Source organism: Pteropus alecto, unplaced genomic scaffold, assembly GCF_000325575.1.
Source record: "Pteropus alecto unplaced genomic scaffold, ASM32557v1 scaffold44, whole genome shotgun sequence".
NCBI classification, from domain to species: Eukaryota; Metazoa; Chordata; class Mammalia; order Chiroptera; family Pteropodidae; genus Pteropus; species Pteropus alecto.
Genome location: NW_006436812.1, coordinates 3,484,656 through 3,503,891, shown reverse-complemented (window position 1 = coordinate 3,503,891; position 19,236 = coordinate 3,484,656). Strand labels below are relative to the sequence as shown.

Genomic DNA, 19,236 nt, shown 5'->3' with positions numbered 1-19,236 from the left:
ACTCTAAGATGGATCCAGGAAAGACCCATGAAGACTGAGAAGTGGGTCAGAGAGGAGGGAGGGCAAAGGATAGTCTGCAGTGTCCCATGCAGTAGAGGTCAAATAGAATAGGACATACAAACTTTACCATCCCAGAGGCTGGGTGAAATTTTGCTAACCCTCCAGAGTCCGTTGAATAGCAGAGAGTTTGGGAGCTGGTGAGAGCTTAAAATCTACTAAGATGGAACTGGGTTCAAGTCTTGGGCCACATCACTTGTTCAAAATACTAAAATTTTAACTATAAAATAGGGATTAATATAATGCTTCATAGGGTTGTCGTGAGGATGGAATGGCTTACTGCAGTTAGGTCACTTTGCATGGTGCTTGGCATGTGCTAGCACTCAGTACAAATCGTAGCTTTATTATTATCTACTATCCTTTGAGTGCTCTGGACCTCAGTTCCCTCACTTACAAAAATGGAACTGCCATTTCTCGCTTGCTGTTAACAAGACTCAAGGAATAAATGAGATGATTGAACTGTATTGGCACTTAAAGCTAAAGGCAAATGTTCCTGAAAAGATTAAACATGACTCACCAGGAATTCTAGGGATATTCCCAAGAGAATGGAGACATGTCCACACAAAAAGCTGTCCACAAATGTCCACAGCATTTGTTCATATTCACAGCATAAATGTTAATATCCACTAATGCCAAAAAAAATGGAAATAACTCACCATACAATGGAATATTATTCAGCAGTAAACAGGAATGAAGTACTGATTCATGGTACAACATGGATCAACCTTGGAAATATGATGCTCAGTGAAAGAAGCCAGTCACACTTACATATGATTCCATCTATATGAAATGTTCAAAATAGGCAGATCCATAGAGGCAGAAAGATTAGTTGTTGCCTAGGACTGGAGGAAACTGGCGGAAGTACGGGGCAACTGCTAATGGGTGAAGATTTTTCTTTTTGGGTGATTAAAATGTTCTAAAATTGATTGTCATGATGATTTCACAACTCTGTCAATAGACTAAAAGCCTTGAATTATATACTTAAATGGATGAATGTAAATTATATCTTAATAAAGCAGTTACAAAAAAATAGAGACTATACCCAAAGCAACTTGTGTCGGAAGAATTTAGACACGTAATGAAACAGCAGAGTGAAGGCAAGCATCTCTGTGCAGAGATGTACTGATCTTGTCTATGTTATTTGCTATGGGAACTTCATGGGTGTATCTGAGACCAAGAGCCCACAATTGTCCCAGAAGGTGTTGGGAGGTATTATTGGCAGTGTTGCAGTGCAGCTGCTTGTCTCATCTTTTCCTGGGAAATGTTTGCTTTCTGCAGATACTTCCTCTCCATGTGAACACACACACTCAGCTCCTTCCATATCACCTGCTTCCTCCCCAGCCTCCAAGATTCACACTTAAACTTACAGAACGTAATTTGAACCAGCTACATTTCAAGGGCTCAGTAGTCACATTTGGCTCATGGCTGCCACATTGGACAGTGCAGATATAGAACATTTTTTCAATTGCTCATTCAACTAAGCAAGATCTTGTTCTAGGCTTGGAAATATACAGAATGGAATAAAGCCCAATCTTTGTTCCCAAAATGCACACAGGCCAGCTAGGGAGACTCCACACTTGTACTGCAAAGCCAGCCACCCTTTATTTCTAATACAGATTTTACGGTAACTGGGGCAACTAGAGCACCTTAGGCCCAGTACGCCTACAGTGACAGGTTCTTTTGCACCTGGTGGCCCCTGCCAGGTCTTTGTCTTGTTGCTGGATGAACATCTGTTGGCCTTCAATAGAGCCAGCCCATGGGTGTTCCTGAGAACTGTTTGCCTCCCAGGTTGTGCAGAAAACAGAAAACAGCCCAAAAGTAGGGAGTTTTCTCCTCTATCCTCTCTACAACCAGTGCCATCTGCTGGAGAAACAGCGGCACAGGGGACGTGGCTGATTCTCTGTCTTCCCGACTTGGAGTCTGCATTACAAGGTGTGTGCGTGTGTGTGTGTGTGTGTGTGTGTGTGTGTGTGTGTGTGTGTGATGTTCATCCCTCTAGTTTAGTTCTCTTAGACCAGAGTTAAAATTAGGCCTGATTCCTATATCAAGACCCATAAGGAATAGAGCACATATCTTAAATATTGAGTTTGATGCATTTTCACGAACCTCACTTGTTAGTGCAGCCAACACCAGGTCAAGACACAGAGTCTGACCATCCCCCCAGCATCTTCCTCTGTGCCCCTCTTCCACTCACTGCCCCTCCCCCCATAAGGAGTCACTAGCCCAACTCCTAAGAATAGATTCTTTTTGCCTGTTTTTCTATCTTCTAGTACAAATCGAAGCCAGTTTCTATAATGTAACATTTCAGGTGACTAAAGGGATTCTGTCTATTGGAGCAGAGCTGGAGGATCAGGAGGGGTACCTCTCTCTTCCCACAGTTCTCTTCCTCCTTAGCCCCTTCTACCATCAACCTTCCCCCATCAAGCTGATTCATCACCAGCTTGAGAGCCTCAAACAAAATCATGTGACCATTTTGGGAGCTGCAGTTAACATCCCCAAGCACTTATTTTGTGTGCCAGTTTGAGCACTTTAAACACACACACACCCCCTGCTAGGAGCCTTTGTACATTTACCTGAAACTGAGTGGAAGTGTAACATACTCAGAATTGGAAAGCCGCCAGCTGACAGACCCCAGCTCTTGTGATCCTAGACTGATAGTCTCCTCAGCACCCAAGTTGCTCTGTAGAGCCAGTGTGAGACAACATACACGAGGTGAGAGAGGAAGCTGTCATGCTCAGGATGTTCTTTGTAAAAATCCATCTTTATACCCAGCACAAGACAAGAAGGGAGCCTGCCACTCCTGCAGAATCCACATCGTTGGGTCGTCGATTTGTTTGAAACATCATTGCAGATTCACAGACCTTTGATACAGAAGACCATTCTTACCAGAAGCACACAGCATGGCACGTTGTCACAAAATGAACACCCGGTGTGCCCACTCCCAGCAACTCTGCCTCATGCTCCCTTCTAAGTATGAGGTCACCCCAGGGTCACCACGCTTTTGACTTCTAACAGCAAAGGTTAGTTTTCCTGTTTTTGCCCTTTATAGAAGTGTGTTCATGCGGGATGAGTTCTTTTGTCTATGGCTTCTTTTGCTCAGTTTTGTATCTATGAAAGTAATCCATATTGTTGCACATAGTCATCATACTCATTCTCACTGAGGTATGAAAATCCATTATGTGAATATACCATAGTTTTTTTTGCTGTTCATGGGCATCTGGGTAATCCCCAGATGGGAATTTTTGGCTATTACAATATTGCTTTCACAGACATTCTAGTGCATGGTATAGTATATTTCTGTTGGGTGCCCATTGAGGGGCGGAATGGCTGGGTCATAGTGTGTGCATGTGTTCAGCTGCCACGTTTCCCCAAAGCACTTATACAAGTTTACGCTCCACCAGAGCATGAGCGTTTGAACATTCTCTTGGTCATATTCTCGCCAACACTTGGTATTGCCAGACCTTCACATTTTAATGTTAAATGATTCTAAATAGAAACATTAATGATTTCAATATTAATGTCAATTTTGTAATATTTCTATCATTAATATTTCTTATGAAAGTTGGGAGCTTCTTTGCACCTGTCATCCCATTTGTCAAACATTTACTGAGGTCCTACTATGTGCTGGGCTCTGTGTTCTGGGCTAGAGAGAGCAGAAGGCAAAGATCTTGGTCCTAAAGGAACTCCAGGAACACCCTCTCTTCTGGTTTCAGCTTAGATGTCGCCTCCACAAACAACCTGAGCCCTTACCCCCATTATCTTATTTCCTGCTTCATTCGTTCGTAGCACTTATCATCATTTGAGGCACCTTATTAGTCTGTTTATTTAATTGTTTGATATCTTCATGAGGGCAGGAATCTTATCTGTTTGGTGTTCCCTAACCCCTAGAATAGTTTCTGGCACACAGTCAACATTCAGTGAATATTTACTGTGTGAACAAATGATTGTATAAGTGATTGACAGGACGAGAGCTGAGATCTTAGATTCAAGTCCTGGCCCTGCCACTTATTAGCTTTGTGCAACATTTAGTAAATGACTTAAGTTTTCTGATCTTTATTTCCTCATCTATAAAACAATAGTGCATGAATGGCAGAAGAAAGAACTAGCGAGCTTGAAGCTAGATTGATAGAGATCAACGCAATCTGAAAAGCAGAGAAAATAGAATGAAGAAAAATAAACAGAGCCTCGGAGAAATGTGGGACACCTTTAAGTGCACCGACATATGTGTAATGGGAATATCAGAAGGAGAGGAGAAAGAGAAAGGAGAGGAAAAAATAGTCAAAGAAATAATGCCTGAAAACCTCCCAAATATATTTTTCTTTTAAATTAAGTTTATTGGGGTAATATTGGTTAATACAATTATATAATTTTCAGGTGTACATTATAATTTGACATCTTTATATTCTATTGTGTGTTTACCACCCAAAGTCCAGTTTCCTTCAGCTACCGTATATTTGATCCCCTTTACCCACTTCACCGTCCCCCTACCCCCTATATTTGACTCCCTTTACCCCATCTACCTCCCCCCTCCTCCTCCACCTCCTACCCTCTGGTATCCGCTAGTCTATATAGTCCATGTCCATGAGTCTCTGTTTGTCTTGTTCATTTGTTGCTTTTAGGTTTATATCCCACATATAAATGGTATCATGTAATTTTCAACTTTTTCTGTATGGCTTATTTGGTTCGTATGATTATTTCAAGGCCAAATATACTTTAAAAAAACAATCTATATATCCAAGAATCTCAACAAATTCCAAGTAGGAAAAATGCAAAGAGATCCACAACAGATACATCATAGTTAAAAGGTAAGACAAAGAAAAATATCTTGAAAAGAGCAAGAGAAAGTGACTCATCACTTACAAGGGAACCCAAGTAAGATTAACAGTTAATTGATCATTAGAGATAGTGGAGACTAGAAGGCAATGGAATAATATATTCAAAGAACTAAAAGAAAAATAAAGGTAATCCCTGCCTTGTAGTATTATTACTTGGATTAAAGAAATTGTAAATTCGGTGTCTGACCACAGTGATTCCTGAACACGTTATTAAGGATCATATAGTGTAGCTTCAGATTATCTTCATGTTCTTTTGTGTTATTTAATTCACCCTATATGAGTTGACCAGAGCAGTTCAATATTGTTACGGCGGAAGGTAAAAATCAGCCTTCCTATACTAATCTAGAGGTTTAACCAAAAGAAGCAAATGTCTCTATTTGTGGTTCTTCCACATGGAAAAAGGCTCTCTACAAGTGACTCTGTTTTATTCATTCAGTCAGTTAGTATTTATTGAGCACCTACTATGCACTGGCTAGGAGCCGTTGCCTATTGGAAGGAAGATATAATCTACCTCCAGGAACTCACAGAGTATTTTGAGTAAATGGCACTAATCAAGTAGCCACACAAATGACCATGACAAGCGTGTGAAGGAAAGACATGAGAAGTACTAAGATTCCAGAATAGGGGGCATTTACTTAATCAAAGATGTGGAGGAGGCTTCCCTTGGAAAATGATGGCTAAGCTGAGGTCTAAATGATGAGAAGGAGTTTCCTTTCCTAAATAAGATGAGAAGGAAATATGCTTCTGCCAGGGAGACTACATGTTCCACAGGCTTGTGGCAGGACAGACTATAGCAAGGACAAGGGGACTAAAAGAAAGTTAATTAGAAAATTATAGGTCTGATAGGTGACTAATATCCAGAATATGTAAAGAATTCCTACAACTCAACAACAACAAAAACAAACAAAAGATTTAAAAACTGGCAAAGGACTTAACCATTTCTTCAAAGAAAATATACAAATGGCCAATAAACACTTAAAAAGATATTCAACATCACTAATCATTAGGGAAGTGCAAGTCGAAACCACCATGAGATACCACCTCACACTCATAAAGGTGGCTATTATCAGAAGAAAAAAAAAATAGGAAGTTCCGGTAAGGATGTGGAGAAATTGGAACCCTTGTGCATTGCTGATGAGAATATAAAATGATGCAGCCACTATAGAAACAGTTGGCAGTGCCTCAAAAATTAACCATAGAATTACCATATGATTCAGCAACCCCACTTCTAGGTTAGAGAATTGAAAGCAGGGGTTTGAACAGGTATCTGCACACCCATGTTCATAGCAGCATTATTCATAAGAGCCAAAATAGGGATGCAATCCAAGCGTCCATCAACGGATGAATGGATAAGCAAAATGTGGTATATACGTACAATGGAATACTATTTGGCCTTAAAAAGGATGCTGCGTTGTGGACGAACCTTGAAGACATTATGCTAAGTGAAATAAGCCAGTCACAAAAAGACAGATACCACTTATATGAGGCATCTAGAGTAGGCAAAGTCCTAGAGACAGAAATAGAATGGTGGTTGCTGGGGCTGGGGGCAGGGGGAGAGGAAGTTAGAAGAAAACTATGAATTGAGGCCGGAGAGGTGAGAGGTGGGCCCAGCCATACAGCCTACAGATGTCAAGTGGTTTGGTCTTTGTCCTAGGCAAAGGACGTCAGGGCTAGAGGTGTGTGCAAGGAGAGGATTGGGTGGAATTGGGAGATATTTGGGAGGAAAAGTCAGTAGGGCCTGATGAAAGGTATAATGTGAGTGACTGGGGAGAGGAAGATCCCCCCAGATCCCTGGGGATCTCGAAGAGGCCCTAGAAACCTCTGTTAAGGAAGTTGGACAGTACCCTGTCCAAGTCTCAGTGCAAATGTAAATTTATATTTTACGCCCCCCAAGAAGAAATTTGGGCACCTGAAATCTTTACTCCCACCTGGACATACCCTCCTGGGCAGGTGGGCGTCAGGGGACTAAGCAAGTGTAGTTTCTGATCGGCTGTAACCTACACACTGTCTTTCACCACTGAGTTCCATTTGTGTTTTTCTGACTGTGATGTTTAGCCACACTTACAGATGGGCCCTTTGGACCAGTCGGGGGTTCTTGGTTATAAGCAACAGAAATTTACTCTGGTTGCCTGAACAGAATTATGTTTCCTATTTGAGGAACCCAGCTCAGGTGGGAACCAGGAAGCTGGGCCTGGGCCTGGGGTACTGACAGCCTGCTTGGAAACCTTAGTGTGCCACTGCACAGTGACCCAGCTGCTGGACCCTTGACTCCACCGCGGACATCCTGAAAACTCCCTTCCCTTTCCATCTGCCCTTCATCCTAGTGAGATAAGGGCCATTAACCCCATTTTAGAGATAAGAAAGCTGAGGCTCAGGGAGGTAAGTGGCTTACCTAAGATCAGGTATTTTGCCTAATGTGGTAAGTAGCTGATCACTGTAGTTCCACCCACCCCCCAGACCAGTGCTTGCCCCACAGCCCCACAGCTTCCAGCAGGTTGGTCCAGAGCCAATTTTCATTTTTAAAGATTTAAAAAAAATTTTTAATTAAGTTTATTGGGGTAACATTGGTTAATACAATTATATAATTTTCAGTTGTACATTGTCATTTAACATCTATATATATTCTATTGTGTGTTTACCACCTAAAGTCCAGTTTCCTTCAGCTACCATATATTTGATCCCCTTTACCCACTTCACCCTCCCCCTAAACTCTATATTTGACCCCCTTTACCCCATTTACCTCCCCACTCATCCCCCACCCCTAGTCTGTAGTCCTCTGGTAACTACTGGTCTATAGTCCATGTCCATGAGTCTGTTTCTTTGTCTTACTCATTTGTTGCTTTTAGGTTTATATCCCACATATAAGTGATAACATGTGATTTTCAACTTTTTCTGTCTGGCTTATTTTGCTTAGCATGATTACCTCGAGGTCCATTCATGCTGTCACAAATGGCAGTATTTCATCTCTTCTTATGGCTGAGTAATATTCCATTGTATATATGTACCATAGCTTCTTTAGCCAGTCATCTATCGTAGGCCACTTCGGTTGTTTCCATGTCCTGGCCACCGTGAGTAATGCTGCTATGAACATCGGTGTGCAAATATCTTTTTGGATATATGTTTTCTAGTCTTTGGGGTAAATACCCAGTAGAGGGATTGCCAGATCATATGATAGATCAATTCTTAGCTTTTTGAGGAACCTCCATGCTGTTTTCCATAGTGGCTGTACCAATTTGCAGTCCCACCAGCAGCGTATGAGGGTTCCTTTTTCTCCGCATCCTCTCCAACATTAGTTATTACTTGTAAAAGATTTTTTTTTTTTTTAAGTATTGGTCCTGAAATTCAGAACCAGGGACAGCAGTTGCCTTGTGGATTTTTCACACCTAACCACAAATGAGACTGACGTGGGTGGAGTAGGGGAGATCTGACTGGACCTTCAGCTTCTGAGTAGGCGGTAGGTCACCTGCACCTGTCATGAGATTCCCTACCTTCACCTTTACCCTCACTCCAAATAAGCAGAATGTCCAGATACTAAGCAGCCAGAAACGGCAGACATTCACCACAACCTCTAATCCTTCACCAGCAATCCTTCCCCATCTCAGTTCTTCCTGGAGCGAGATAGGAGAGGTCACCTAGTTATCATTCTTAGCAATTTATCCAGCATGAAAAATGGCTTGTCTGGGCAAAGTGGAAGAACAGCACTTTACAGAACTAATTTAATCCTTGAACTCTGTTTATTCGGGAGGGAAAAAAATGCTGGTTCTTGTTTCCAATCATGTTCATTGGAGCTTCTGGCTCCAACCAGCCATTTGGATGATATCTCAGTAACAAGTTCATCCTGAAATCGTCTGAATTAGGGTCTGCCATCAGAACTGAGCAATGCCAGATTACAGCTGCTCTCTGTTAACCTAAAAGCAGGGTCCCTCCCTGTAGCCAGCAAGTTCTCCTGGAAGCTAGAGAACACCCTATGGAGTGGCCTAGGGGCCTCTTCCACGCAAGCAGCCAGGCCTTTAGATCTTTCGTTTTTGTAAGAAGTGTTTTATTTCCACACCTAAAATGATATGCTTTTTAAAGTTTATGGATCCTTTCAAGTCTGACACATTGGACCTTTTTTCTTTTGCATTTTTATCATATGTGTTCTGATTTAGCAGCATCAAATCACCTGCAACATACACAACTTTCCCAAATCTTGCCATTCTGTAATGTAAAACGAATGAGTGCATGTGTGTACATAGATGCATATTGTGGTATAAGGTACACCACCAGTTTTTCTGGGACAGTGGGAGGAGACTGCACAAGGGCATGAGTCCCAGGGGTATCTTTGAGGACTCCTTTGGAGGCTGGCTACCCCAACAACCCTATTAAATTAGTGCACACCCTCGTTCTCATTTTATCTTGGTTTATATATTTATAATTCCCATCGCTACTTTCAATTATTTTATTTGTTGTAAAATAAGTGTCCACCTCCCCCACTAGCTTGCACGCTCTGTGAGATCAGAGACACCCCCTCAGACCTGCTCCCTGTGGTCTCCTCTGTACTTAGGAGCAGCGCCTGGCACCTAGTAGGTACCCAGTAAACACTGGTTGAAGGAAAGAATGAAGAATCAATGCCAGGACCAGTGCCAGGTGCTAGGAAACATAACAGTATCTGTTGTTGGCTTGCAGCCCTTACATTGAAGGCCCGAGACCAGATTGGGTTCTTTCAGGTGAATTTTCATCTCTCTGAACCGTTGCATTCTGGGCTGATTTAGTAGCTTCACTTTCTTAGATCCAAAAGGATCATACCCTGTGGGTCTCGGGAGCTGCCGGTTCCAGCTGTGGCATTTCCCTAAATACCCCTCCCTGGCTTCAGAGTAAGCTAGAGAACCAGTAACTGACGTTCCGCCTCTCACAGGACTTCCAAAGTGGAGATCTCCCTGGACTCGGGAACGGTTTCACATGCTGGGCATCCGTCCAGAATGACAGAGCCATTATATCCAGGTATCCAGCCTGGCCCCCAATAACCAAGAATTGCTTCACATCCCATCGCTTACATTTCTTTGTAAGGCCCATGGGGAGCCCCTTGGTTTGGCCCCATGCTCGCCTCTCCAGCCATGTGACTATGCTAAATGACCCATTTTCCATGATCTTGTCTTGCCCGCCTAGGTAAGTCTGGCTTATGGTTCCATAATAATACAGCTCCACAATTCTTTGTCTGCAGTTCCAAAATCCAAAAAGCTCTGACCACTGCAAGGTCTTTCCTCAGTTTACAGGGTTAGCCCCTCCAGCCAAGGCCACCAGAAACCCACGGCAGTTGGGCAGAGTTGGGCTTACTGACTTGTTGTCATGAGGGAGAACACACTATGTGTTCTCCTTCACCCTGCTGGTGGGGGAGGGGTTCCACCCTCAATAGTGTGACACTAGCGCTAGACAGGTAAGACTGACAGCAGTTATCAGCCACATATGCTCACAGCCAAGGGGAGAGGACACTGCACGTCAGGCAGGGCCACTTGGGGTTGCCCTTGCGAAGAGAATGAACCAGCAGGGGCGGTGGGCTGCAGGCTTTGTAGTAACGGGGTGGTGCACCCCCTGGACCCTACAGGGGGAGGTGATGGGCTTGTTGAATAGTTTCACAGGCAGGCAGGGAACCGAAGCGACTCAGATGGAGAACAATAGAGTGCGGCTGGTCTGGCTGGTGGGGGAGCCAGGTGGGGAGCCTTTCCTGCCAGGTCAGGGACATACCTGACAAGAGCAGAGCAATTCAGGGGGTCCTGTGCGGCTCAAAGATGTCAAGGCAGCATTTGAATTTTTAAGTCTTAGAATATAGTGGGGAATCCAGGGCACCTCATAAGAGGGTTAAGTTAGAAGGATTAGTTACAGGATTTGGGCCCATCTTAGGTGACTGGGGGAAGTATTCTGGACTGGGTCCTGTCAGGAAGCAGGGCTAATTCTGTGGTATTTTAATCAATTTATCTAGAAAGTGGGAAGACTGAAGCGGATAAAGCTCTAGTCAAGAAGCAGAAGTCACTCATAGTAGCCAGGATAGGGGGCCATCTGGTCATGTTTGTGGTTGGACAGTCTTCTTGGGTTTGGACAGTCTCTGAGTTCAGACCTGATTTGTCTTGGCTCATCATGGAGGCAGAGTGGCCCTGTTGGGTCTGGTTTTCTGTGGAGTTGTGTTCACAGGAACATACTATGGCCCTCCTAGCAACTCCAGGGCCAGTGGTGCCAGGCCAGTGCCCACTGTCAAGAGCCACTTTCTCTTTCTCCATCCTATCCCTCCCTTCTCCCCTCATAGCCAAGGACAAATGCAGGCAGTCCTCAGAGCACTCATCTGCTATATTCAGAGCTTCGCCAGTGCCAAATGTTGCTGGTCAGGAGGTTATTCAGGAGATGTGGTCGTAGCTGGGCTATCATTAGACTCTCCTTCTGTCTTGCAGAGTGAGTTGTCAAGGCCTCTGACAGGACAGTCGCTGCACTTAAGACTCTGTACAGAACACACTGGCCACCCAAACACAAGCCACTCTCCGAAACAACCGACTGTTGGGTCTGGCACCAGATCCTGAAGACGGGCTTCAATTGCCAAACCCAGGCCACGAAAACATCCTCCCCCTCCCAAAGTTCATCTGGTCTTTCCCTGGAGAGCCAGGTGTATGTTTTTTTTAATCCTAGTCACAAACTGTTCTTGACCTGTGGTATTTATGAAGTACTTACATAGGTGCAGCAAGAAGTATTTACTTGAGCATAAAGTCCCTCTTGGTTAGCCAAGAAAAAATTCAGAGTTTCATGATCTGCTAATGAGTTTACATTTCATCTGGTTTGTCAGAGCAGAAGTTGTGTCATCGATGACATCTGTTAGGGGAAGAGACAAGTTTTGGAGAACATTTCCCAGTTGTATTACCCCTGCCATGGGAACTGTAGCTGGTATAGTGTTTATGAAGAGAGAGTCACTGATCCCTCTGGGAGCTCTCCTGGGTAGCCTATGCTTGAGTCTTTTTGGAGGTATCTGGGTATTCTTTCCCAGAGAACACAATCTACCAAGGGGGTGGCAATTTTAAACATCTGGAAGTCTCTAATGATCACCCTGAATGCCCAGGATAAGTGAGTGTGTGGCAGGTGGCTATAAGGCTGATGGCCACGTAACAAGTAGTATCCAATGACCACCAGGATGACTATAATAAAAAAGACAGACAATAACCAGTGTTGGTGACAGTGGGGAGAAATTGGAACCCTCATACTGTGGGGGTAGGAGTATCAAATAGTGCACTGCTATGGAAAAGAGTCTGGCAGTTCCCCAAAATGTTAACATAGAACTATCTTATGACTCAGCAATTCTGCTCCTAGGTAGGGACCCAAAATAACGGAAAACTTGTGCTCAAACAAAACTTGTGTTCAAACAACTGTTCATAGCACCATCATTCCCAGTAGTCAAAAGGTAGAAACAGCCCAAATATCCATCAGTGGATGAATGGGTAAACAAACTGGTCTACATATACGATGGAATATTATTCTGCCGTAAAAAGGAATGAAGTGCTAACAAATGCTACAACCTGGATGAACCTCGAAAACATTTGTTAAATAAAGGAAAGCAGTTAGAAAAAGCCACATATTCAGTTCTGTGAAATATCCAGAATAGGAAATGCATAGAGACAGAAAGTAGATCAGTGGTTGCCAGGGGCTGAGGGCTGGAGAAATGGAGAGTGACTGCTAATAGTATTTCTTTCTAGGATAATGAAAATGTTTGTAAATTGATTGTAGTAATGGTTGCACAGCTCAGTGAATATACTAGAAGTTATTGAATTGTGTACTTTAAATGAGTGAATTGTATGGTATGTGAATTGTATCTCAAAAAAGCTGTTACCCCCAAGAAATAATAATAATATCTGAGTGAGGTCTAGACAGAACTGAGGATCTGTATACATTTATCACAACAGTGAGCTTTTTGTCCTTTCCTTTCAAGGTGGGCAGATTCCTTCAGTGGAATTAAGCAGTTTCTTTAAAGCAGGCTGGTGTGTCTGAAGAGAACAAACAGAGTGTTGTAGCACCGGGAGTCCCAATGATTGGCCCTGAGCCAACCCAGCCCTTGAGCAGGGCTCGCACTGTGTGCCACGTATAAGCAGTATGCCAGGAACATTGGGGTGGGCCAGGGGCAGAGGCTCTCGGGGTTTAGTCAGGGACCTTCCCTGCAGACTTCCCTGGGAGACCAGGACCAACAGGTTGCTGTTTTTATGCCTGAGGATTGACAAAAGCAGGATCTGACATAGGGACCCAGGCAGCCTCCCAGTCCTGCAGCAGCTGGCTCGTGGCCATGTCCTCAAGCTTTTAGAGCACTGGGGTCTTGGTGAGCCCCAGCTCACGGCGGGAGCACAGCAAGGTTCGGGGAGGTCACTAATGTCCCTGGGAGGACAGGGACATGCAGCATTCAGACTCGGTGAAAGCCAGCTGCCTTATGCCCTTTTCACCGTCCTCCACCAGAAACTAGAACACCTGTGTGGCATCAGAAACCTGTCTAGCTCTTCAGACTCTGTGCCTGAAACCTGGGCTTTCCTAAATCTAAGAACTCTGTCTCCTGTCCTGATTCTAGATACTTCTGAGGAGCGAGCTGCCTCTCTGTCATCCTCCCCGCATGCTTCTTGGAAAAGGCCATCAGTCTGACATAGTTGAAGGGCTTGAATGAAAAGGTTGGCCATTTGTGTGTTCAAACGTTCATTAACTATTAACTGAGCACCTACTCTGCTCCACTCCAGGCCCTCGGAAGCACGCCCACTGCCATGTTCTCTGGTGTCCTAGCAACCAGAAACTCATCTGCGCTCTGGCCAGGACAGAAGCCATTTTCTCCCTGACTTCTGTGACTTGCAGCCTCCGTGGGTCTCTGAGCACCTGTTTGTGCAGCTTGTGGGTCCACTGAAAGCTACCACCTGTCCCCGGGGACACTCAGAACCCCAGGCCAGCTGACCCTCCTGGCAGAATGAGCTTCTCACTCACATTCTCTGAGCTGGTCAACATCGCCATCCCACAGTGTGGCGTGGTAAACTTCAAGGCCCTGCACCTCCTGCTCCATGGCATCCTGGAGCACATCCATATGTCTGAGCTCAAGAAGGTCCTCTCAGGGGACGAGGATTTCCTCCAGTCCTCCTCACAGGCTGTGTTCATGCCCCGGGAAGGGGACGCCCAGCCCATCCTCAGCCCCATGAAGAGGCTGAACAACATCTTCGACCATGTGGTGAATCGCATTGACAAGATGGAGAGCCAGCTGGCTGTGCTGCAGGATCTGCCCTCTACCTCTGAGCTGCTGGAGGCCAGCCAGGGGACCAGCCGGCCTGCCCAGGAACTGTGGCAGCTGATAAAGCTCCAAAAAATGGTGGAGGGTCATCAGGAAGCCACAGAAAAGGTAACCCGCCCAGCCTCCAAAAGCTTCCTGCCTCATCTTGCTTTCCTCCCAGGCGTCTCACCCCCATTCCCTTGTGGCCCCTTGTGATGGGCCCTCCCCAGTCAGAAGTCAGGCAGAACCAACACTTGAAGCTTGCATCCATTGTCAAGTGGTAAGGAAAGAAGCCAGGCACAGAAGACCACATATTGTGTGATTTCATTTATAGGGAATGTCCAGAGTGGGCACATTCATAGAGACAGAGGCAGATTGGTGGTTTCCAGGGGCCAGACAGAAGGGGGAACGGGGAGGGACTGCATAGTGGGTACAGGGGCTCCTTTTGGGCTGATGGTAACATTCTGGCACTAGATGGAGAGAGTGGTTGCACAACATCGTGAGTACTGACTGCCACTGAATTGTTCACTTTAAAATAGTTCATCATATGTTATGTGACTCTCACCTCAAATTAAAAATAATAATAATCGCTGACCACCCGTAAGGAAGGCACCATGACAGTCAAGGCGAATAGGAGTTTATGTTCTAACAAGGGAGACAGGCAGGAAGCAAGTCAATAAAATCTGCAGGAACTAGCCATAGGAACAGTGGGAAAGCATTACCCCTACTTTAAAAGTAATAAACTGACACTCAACAGTGTTTATGAATTTGTAACGGTACTGTAGCCAGTGACACTGGAGCAGGAGACGACCTGGGGCCTCTGACTCAGGGCCTGCCTTGGACCACACGCTCTCCTGCCTCCCGGCCTAGCATGTGGTTATCCATCAGGCCCTGTAGCCTTAGGGAAGACTCTGGATCTTGAGGAATAAATACTCTAACCTCTCTCTCCTCCCATCCTCCCATTGGCTAAACTGGAGGGCTAGAGGTATGGGGAATGCAGTGCCTGTGCCTCAACTTCTAGGACACTGAGTGCACGACAGGGATGGAGGATGGATGTGCAGGGATGATGGAGAACATCCATCGCACAGAGGGCTCTGAGGCACGTGCTGTAAAGAAAACGGAACAGAGCTGTGGGGGAAGGGACTCAGGAGTGAGGCAGGTTGAGATGGTTTTGGAAAAGTGGATAGAAGTTCAGACAGAGAGCTCTTTCTAGAGGAGAAAGTGGCAGGAGCCAGCACAGGGCACGTTTGGGGCATAAGAGACAGTCCTGTTGGCTGCTCCCCAGAGGAGGGTTGTGGATGATGAGCTGGAAGGCACGCTGTGGCCCTACCTTGGGAGTCTTCAGGTGCTAGGGAGACATGTTTGTTCTCATCTAAAAGGTGGACCAAGGTTGGCATGTAGTCTTTACTTTTGGGGCCTGGATGTGAGCTGAGCTGCCCCAGAGAATAGTCTGGCCTCAGGGGAGGGATCAGCAAAGGAGGCAGGACCAGTGGTGGGGAAGCCACAAGCCATGACCACCCGACCAGGGAGCAAAACGGTACATCAGGTGTGGTAGGCATGGGACGGAAGGGCTCACCACGTGCCAGGTAGGCTACCTGGCTCCTGGCCAGGACAGAGGCTGTTTTCTTCCTGACTGCTGTGACTTGCAGCCTCTCTGGATCTCTGAGCACCTGCTAATGCTATGAAGATTAAAGGATCTGGGCGTCCCTGGGGACAAATAGTGGCTTTCAATAGACTCACGAGTTGCACAAACTTGTTTTCCCTCTCCCAGAATTATTGTGAGAATTAAAATTAAGATAATGCATGGGAAGTGCTTAGCACAGAGCTCCATGTTTTCTAGGTGCCCTCAGTGGTCACTGTTGTTATTAGTCAGAGATTTGAACTGAGCAGGGAAACTGATATGGAATGGGACCTCGGCAAAGTTAGTCACCCAGAGCCCTGCAGGACCACGCCCAGCGTCTGGGAGAGGGGGAGTCTAGTCTGGCCAAGGTGGGCTGATGCCAGGCAAGAGGCAAACCGACAACCTGGATGAACCATAAATCATCGTGCTAGGTGGAAGCAACCAGACACAAAGACCACATGTCGCATGATTCCGTTTGTATAAAACATCTAGAACAGGCACGCCTGTAAAGACAGAAAGTAAATTTCTGGTTGCCAGGTGCTGGAAGGAGGGGTAATGGGAGTGAATGCTGATGAGTCTAGGGTTTCTTTTGGGGTGATGAAAATGTTCTAGATAGAGGTGATGGTGCACAACCTTTGGAATGTACTAAATGCCACTGAATTGTTCACTTTAATATTGTTGTGTGTATTTTTGGTTATATATATTCTACAACACACAAAAATTAACATTTCCAGAATCAATTTTTTTAAAAAACATGGTCTAACTATCTGATGTCTCTAAGAGACACATTTTAGATTCAAAGACACAAACTGGTTGAAAGTAAAAGGATGGAAAAAGATGTTTCATGTAAGCTGTAACCAGCAGAGAGCTGGAGTGGCTGTGCTGATATCAGACAAGATAGACTTTAAGACAAAAACTGTTCCTAGAGACAAAGAAGGCCACATGGGTGGCTGAGGGTTTTGGAGGGCAGAGAGGTGGACACAAGCGTCTGGGGTGCCAGCCCCTGCAGAGCAGTGTGCCCACAACCAGCCTTGAGTGACCCAATCAACTCACAAAAGGGGCAAGTCCAGACCTGGGAGTGCAGCCCTAAGAGGACTGTTTGTGCACCAAGGAATGTCCCTGCCGTTAGTGAACGAAGGTCGCCTTGTCAGAACCTGGCTGAGGTTGCCAGGGTTACCACAATGACCCACTCTAGGGGGTTGCCATGGAAGCTGTTTCTAGGATGGTGCAAGCTACTTAGCTAAGTGTTTGCACCCACCAGCCAGTCAGGCTGGCTGATGAAATGCCGTGTTGATGGCAGAGGTCACCACCCCTTTCTCTGGGCTGGCTGGATGAGTGTCCTCTACTGCCCTTTATGGGCACCCGTCAAAGTGCAGAGGCCCTACCACCCACCCCAGACAGTGTGGATGGTGCTGGGAAACCAGGGCAGGCACCAAAGAGATTTCTTGAGAGAAGGTTTGGGAGGACTCACAGGCGTGGCCTGAGCGAGCTCTGGTGCCCTTGGTCAGGCCACTGCCAGATTCAGAGGCTCAGGCTCTGCAACAGGTCCTTAAGCAGGCGTAGGTTGCAGGGTTTCTCACCCTCACAATACTGACATCTGAGCCGGATGATTCTTTGTGGTGGAGACTGTCCTGTGCACTGTGGAAGTTAAGCAGCATCCCTGGCCTCCACCCACTAGGGGCCAGGAGCTCCCCATTGTTGTGACAACCTAGAATGTCTCCAGATATTGCCAGATGCCTGCTGGGGGCCAAACCATCCTGTTGAGAACTGCTGAGTTGGAAAACCTGCCCCCCCCCCACCCGCTGCTCCCTGCATGGTTATCTCCATAACCTCGACTGTCTGCTCGTGCACCTGCCCCACCTGGGTAATGTTCCCACTGGCATCTCCCAGGCCGCCTTGAACATGAGTTTTAGAAAGCTGCGTTTGGAAGTCCCTGTCTCCTTGAGGTCTTGGTTATCTCATCTGTGATGATGACCCCTGGCCGCTGGCTCACAGGAGAATATGAAGGACCATGTCATCTGTTTGTTACTAAAATTTTTCTGTTTCCATAAATAAACTTGTGGATCCCCTTAGGGGACTGCAACAACCTAGTGTTGCTTTTTAAAATTTTTTAATTTTAGAACTCCCTCCTCAACCCCAAACTTCTGCTGTATATCCCACAATTAAAATGATTTTAAATTTAAATTGGTTTTTGAGCATTTCATAACAAAGGCATGGGAAACACTTTGGGGATTTAGAGAATCAGAGTCGAAGTTGCTGCAATAACAGTAATGAAGTTCGTAGGTCGGCAGCCACCTACCAGGGTCCCAGGAAGTACTGTCGCATTCCTAGTTCTGAAAGTGAACATTCCCATTATCCAAAGCTCTGGCCTCTGGGGCCACAGAGACCAGTTTAACTGGTTGTCCGAGAGGGTGTTTGCTTTGAACCCCTGTATTGGATGGGCCCTTCCAGGCCTCTTGTAAGCACTGGGCCCTCAGTCGGAACCTACATTCTTTTTATTTAAATTTATTTATTTAAATTAGTTTCAAGTACTGAACCTACATTCTTGAAGCCCTCTTCACAGAGAGACGGAAAGCAGAGATGAGTGCAAGTCTGCACAAGCCCAGCTGCCAGTGCCTGCTTGGGCTCCACACACCTTGAGGTCCACTTCTGGGAAAGACAGCTTTCTACACTTGCTTCCCTTGAATGTGGTTCCATCCAAGCCCTGATTTCGTCCCGAGGGGCCATGTGGGCCCTTCTGGGTTCTTTTCCCACCAACACAGTCCAAACCCTGACCCTTCCCCAGAGTCCCTCCACTGGCCCTTCCTCCCGAGACTGGAGTTCACTGCATGTCCCCAGGCTTGTAAGAAGCAGGCTGGGTCTGGGGTGGGGGAACCTATAACTGCCTATCATGTGAGAGCAGCGCTCCCTGAGAAAATCATCTTTCTCCTCTGGTGTGCAGCCCTCCCCCGTGGAGCAGCCTGTAAGGTTCACCATCTTTTCTGGGTTCGCCCTGTTACTTAGCCATGTGAGGGTAGGATGACTCCTACTCAGATAATTTGGTCCTCTGGTTACCCCAGGGAGACAGGGAGAAGGGAAACATTGTGCACAGGTCACAGACTTCTCTGAAAAGCATTTTCCTTCCACTGCCAATAAGGACTCGTAAAACCTGTCCACGATACCATGATCACCCCCAATAAAATTAACAATAACTCCTGAATACCATCTAATAGACACTGTCGAAATTCACCCCACATGTCTCTCAAACAAAAATGCTGTATTTTACAGCTTTATTAAGATGTATTCCATATACCAGAAAATTCATTCATTTAGAGTATGGAGTCATATAATATATGTCAGCTATACTTCAATAAAAAAGTTAAGTGTACGGTTTAGTGATTTTAGAATGTTCACAGTTATGTAACTTTCACACCCAATTTTAGAACATTTTCAACAGGCCAAAATGAAACCCCTGGACCGTTAGCTGTCATTCTCCATTCCTG

General features: G+C 45.6%; 1 protein-coding gene across 1 annotated transcript in view; it reads left to right on the top strand.

Moving 5' to 3' along the window:
• Window positions 1-19,236, top strand: part of CUNH16orf96 (chromosome unknown C16orf96 homolog) — a 46,547-nt gene that overhangs the window by 1,739 nt on the left and 25,572 nt on the right. Inside the window, exon 2 of the mRNA XM_006914179.2 lies at window positions 13,619-14,262. Coding sequence (XP_006914241.1) covers window positions 13,840-14,262 — 423 coding nt within the window. The 5' untranslated portion in view covers window positions 13,619-13,839. The remainder of the gene's footprint in view (window positions 1-13,618; window positions 14,263-19,236) is intronic.